The following is a 5000-nucleotide window of genomic DNA, read 5'->3' as shown; positions in this document are numbered from 1 at the left end:
TCACTTTTATCGCTCTTGATACCCAGCAGATTGTTTCTGTATCAGAGGGTTTATGGGTATTTTTAGTCTGATTTTTATTTGACTGTGATTTTATTTTACTTCATCAAAGAGAAAAGCACCAAAGATCAATGATGTTAATCTAGAACAGCTGCATTTAAAAAAAATGATATATTTGAGCACCTTAAACATTCATTTGCAAGCAAAATCTTAAGAATGGCTTCTGTATGCTAACCGATGGAAGGGACCATCAGAGGCTGCTTCCGTGGCTGGGAACCTCCACGATGGGTTCTTCTCTCCCGGCCTCCAGCAGGCGCCTTAATCTGCAAACACAAGGAGGAAAAACCCTCAGCAGCGACTCAGCAGGGGCTGGGACGTGCTCACCAACGTGCACAGGTACAGACGCATGCAGCACAGACAGGCAGACAAGGAAGCACACAGATACATGCACTCTCTCTGTCTCTGTCTCTGTCTCTGTCTCACACACACACACACACACACACACACACGCACGCACACACACACACACACACACACACACACACACACACATTTAAATACTTCCAAATGGGACAAAGTGAAGCTGTTTGAAAGTCTGTGTTAAGTCTGTGCCTCTGTTAGGACCTACAGCACATAGCCTGGTCAGCGGGCCTGGTCAGGGGGCCTGGTCAGGGGGCCTGGTCAGCGGGCCTGGTCAGGGGGCCTGGTCAGCGGGCCTGGTCAGGGGGCCTGGTCAGGGGGCCTGGTCAGGGGGCCTGGTCAGCGGGCCTGGTCAGCGGGCCTGGTCAGGGGTCCTGGTCAGGGGGCCTGGTCAGGGGGCCTGGTCAGCGGGCCTGGTCAGCGGGCCTGGTCAGGGGTCCTGGTCAGGGGGCCTGGTCAGGGGGCCTGGTCAGCGGGCCTGGTCAGGGGGCCTGGTCAGCGGGCCTGGTCAGCGGGCCTGGTCAGGGGGCCTGGTCAGGGGGCCTGGTCAGCGGGCCTGGTCAGCGGGCCTGGTCAGGGGGCCTGGTCAGCGGGCCTGGTCAGCGGGCCTGGTCAGGGGGGCCTGGTCAGGGGGCCTGGTCAGCGGGCCTGGTCAGCGGGCCTGGTCAGGGGGCCTGGTCAGCGGGCCTGGTCAGCGGGCCTGGTCAGGGGGCCTGGTCAGCGGGCCTGGTCAGGGGGCCTGGTCAGGGGGCCTGGTCACGGCTCCCAGCATGTAATCTCTCCAGTGGGTTTAGCACCTAATCTGTTGCACCGGCCCCATCAGGGGCTCCAGCTGGGGCCTGCAGGGCCCCCAGGACCCAGCCTGTTTACGGCCCCAGTTTTCACATCATGTCCTACTGGTGCCAGCGACTCCGTGACCGAGTCTTGTTGTTGGACCCCCTTGTGCTTTTCCTTAAATTAATTCACACATTTGGAGAGTTTCTTTACTAAAACTGATGACTGAAACATTCCTAATCTGTAAAGAGCAGGTATTTCGCTCGGTATGATTGTTTTGGGGCTATTTACAACATTTCTACCGTTGTAATGGAGACGCGGGGGTGGTGCCAGTGGTATGTTGACTAGATGGTCACAGAGTCATGTGATCATGACAAGTGCAAAGAGGTGCACCTTGGGGGTGTTGTGTGAGCTCCGCCGCCGTCCTTCATCCAGCTGCATCTCAGAGTACAGCTCCTCCTCATCCTCCTCCATGATGTCAGACAGGTCAGAGCCACGGCTGCTCTCGCTGTGATAATCTTCACTATAGTGAGGCTATCAGACACACACAGACAGACAGACAGACAGACACACACACACACGCACGCACACACACACAAATACACAGATATACACATACAAGACGCAATCATTTAAATCACATACATATAAACATACATGCATGAATGAGCAAACACACACATGGTCAAAGAGAATCTACACACACACACTCAAACACACTCACACACACACACACAGAGGTGAAAACAGTTTGTTCAAGGAGCCACGCTCTCACCGGCCTCCCCAGTTCTGAGCTTCTGAGAAACTCATCAACAGACGGTCCCCTCCGCCGACTCCGTCCAAAGCCTTCCTCATCATCCTCTTCATCATCAGAGTGACGGAATGACTGCCCCTTGTCCCGGTAGGGGTCTCGTATCCTGTTGCCCTGAAAGCAGAGTTGGGCTCGATAACGACGTGGTCCTGATCGTTCTGATTAATGAGTCAGTCTGGCTCTCACCTTGCCGTTGGTCTCTGCCGCCACTCTCTGCGCCGCCTCCCTGGCGATAGCTTTAGCCACCGTGTCTGAGATTAGCGTTCCTCTCGGTTGTGGTAGAATCCTCTGTGGGGAGGGGGAGCGTAGGTTGGTGGGGGGTGGGGGCTCTAGGGAACGGCTTTGCATCGCCATAAGATGCTGAGAGGAGGGAGTGCATGTAGGAGTGTAGCTGGGCTGGCTGGGGGTGGCGGGCCCCCGTTGGTGGGGGGGGTGCTCTTTGGCATCCAGGTCTCTGGCACATACTGGTCTCTGAGGTACTGGCTGCTGGGGGGGGTGGAGCAGCACAGGCAGTTGTGAACAGGGATGCAATTGCTGCAAATATGGTGGCCGGTGCTGAGGCTGGGCGGGAAGAGCGGGATGTGCCTGGGGGGGGGGAGGGTGCGACGGGTGCGTTTGGCCATGAGCTTGATGTGAACCTGGAAACTGGGATGTGATGTGGGGAGGGTGTGGCTGAGAATGGAGATGTGGGGGGGGGGCAGCCGGAAGGGGGAGCACAGGTACAGGCACAAGCAGGTTGTTTGGGATGGCAGCAGCTGGAGAATCCTGGGACTCTCCTTGGACCGACAGCGTCCGCACGATGACTTCCTGTGCCTCCAGACACTGAATCCTCGTCAGGTCAACACTGACAAAGTTTGCCATTGGGTGCAACACCTCCGCTACCTGGTGTGTTGTCAAGGAGACACCACATGAAGTAAGAACTGTTTTAACCTGGAAAGAACAATGTCTGCGCAGAACATTTAAGGTAGACAGCGAACAGCTTGTGAGGTCATCACACGGACTCACCCTCTGACCTTTAGTGCACACAGCATATCCAACCACATTCACCCCATTAGACATGCCGGTCGGGGAAAGGATGGGGGGCTTCCAGTGGACCTGCAGCACCCCTGGGCTTGGTCCACACAATACGTGAACATCCTGAGGAGGCAGCGGAGGTCCTAAAATTCAACACAAGCCGTTTGAGGAGAGACTCATTTAATCGGGTTAATGAGGTTTTCCTAATTGAATCGGAGCTGCCAACTGCACACAGGTAGCTTCAAAAGCACCATCTCAAGAGGGGTCAACGTACAGATCTGATGCATGAACACAGTTAACCAACATTGTTGGTGTTCATCTGACCCACGTGGTGGCCAACAAGCTGGCAGGCCGGGGCCTTCTTGGTCAACAAACCATTGAACTGTCCAACAATGAATCCCCCTGCCGGTGCTGGGCCTGTGCCCCCCTGAAGGTGAGCCTGGCTTCACCATCATTACTAGTGGACGAAGGTAGAGGCTTCTGGTGTTCTGCTGCTGCAGCACCGACGCCCCAACAGCCCCCGATTGTCCCTGTGTGTAAAGGATTCTAAAATAAGTGCGTTTGCTGTTAAAATGACTTAATTTCCCTCGCGCACAACTGCATTCGCTTCCAATAGATCCATGTTGGTGGTGTGTCACATTCCTAAATGGAAGCCGATTTGGTGATAAAGAAAAGAACTTGTCTTCCGTTCACTATTGATACCAGAGGAGGGCAGTGAGCCAGAAAGGCCACGTTTGTTCATGCCTCCGCCTCCTTGACGAGCAACGATGGGTAAACTTCCTCTCGTGGCTTGTTTGGTGGTGAAGGTGCAGAGAGGGGCCCTCCCCCCTCCTCCCCCCTCCTCTCCTCTCCCTCCTCTCCCTCCTCTCCCCTCCTCTCCTCTCCTCTCCCTCCTCTCCCCTCCTCTCCTCCCCTCCTCTCCCTCTTCCCCCCTCCTCTCCTCCCCTCCTCTCCTCTCCTCTCCTCTCCCCTCCCCTCCCATCCCTCCTCCCCTCCCCTCCCTCCTCCCTCCCTCCTTCCCTCCCCTCCTCCCCTCCCCTCTCCTCTCCTCCCCTCCCCTCCCCTCTCCTCTCCTCCCCTCTCCTTCCCTCCCCTCTCCTCCCCTCTCCTCTCCTCCCCTCTCCTTCCCTCCCCTCTCCTCTCCTCCCCTCCCCTCCTCTCCCCTCCTTCCCTCCCCTCCCCTCCTTCCCTCCCCTCCCCTCCTCTCCCCTCCTCCTCTCCTCTCCTCTCCTCTCCTCCCCTCCTCTCCTCTCCTCCCCTCCCCTCCCCTCCTCCCCTCCCCTCCCCTCCCCTCTCCCCTCTCCTCCCCTCCCCTCCTCCTCCCCCCCCCCTCCCCTCCTCCCCTCTCCTCCTCCCCCCCCTCCCCTCCTCCCCTCCCCTCCTCTCCTCCCTCCTCTCCTCTCCTCTCCTCTCCTCCCCTCTCCCCTCCCCTCCTCCCCTCCCCTCCTCTCCCCTCCCCTCCCCTCCTCCCTCCCCTCCTCTCCCCTCCCCTCCCCTCTCCTCTCCTCCCCTCCCCTCCCCTCCCCTCTCCTCTCCTCCCTCTCCTTCCCTCCCCTCTCCTCTCCCCTCTCCTCTCCTCCCCTCTCCTTCCCTCCCCTCTCCTCTCCTCCCCTCCCCTCCTCCCCTCCTCCCCTCTCTCCCCCCCCTCTCCTCTCCTCTCCTCCCCTCTCCTCTCCTCTCCTCTCCTCTCCTCTCCTCTCCTCTCCTCTCCTCTCCTCTCCTCCCCTCTCCTCTCCTCCCTCTCCCTCCTCTCCCCCCCTCCCCTCCCCTCTCCTCTCCCTCCCTCTCCTCTCCTCTCCTCTCCTCTCCTCTCCTCTCCCTCCCTCTCCTCTCCTCTCCTCTCCTCTCCTCTCCTCTCCTCTCCTCCCTCTCCTCCCTCTCCTCTCCTCCTCCCCTCTCCTCTCCTCTCCTCCTCCTCTCCTCTCCTCTCTCCTCTCCTCCTCTCCCCCCCCCCCCTTCATTCACTGTCGTTCTTATTTGACAG

General features: G+C 58.3%; 1 protein-coding gene across 1 annotated transcript in view; it reads right to left on the bottom strand.

Annotated features, from left to right (window-relative positions):
* Positions 1–5000, bottom strand: part of rimbp2a (RIMS binding protein 2a) — a 25824-nt gene that overhangs the window by 8136 nt on the left and 12688 nt on the right. Inside the window, 5 exon segments of the mRNA XM_029837954.1 lie at positions 233–320; positions 1585–1725; positions 1967–2116; positions 2189–2884; positions 3008–3159. Coding sequence (XP_029693814.1) covers positions 233–320; positions 1585–1725; positions 1967–2116; positions 2189–2884; positions 3008–3159 — 1227 coding nt within the window.

This window comes from Takifugu rubripes, chromosome 6, assembly GCF_901000725.2.
Source record: "Takifugu rubripes chromosome 6, fTakRub1.2, whole genome shotgun sequence".
NCBI classification, from domain to species: domain Eukaryota; kingdom Metazoa; phylum Chordata; class Actinopteri; order Tetraodontiformes; family Tetraodontidae; genus Takifugu; species Takifugu rubripes.
Note: the sequence above shows the minus strand (reverse complement) of the source record. Positions and strands in the feature narration are given on the sequence as shown.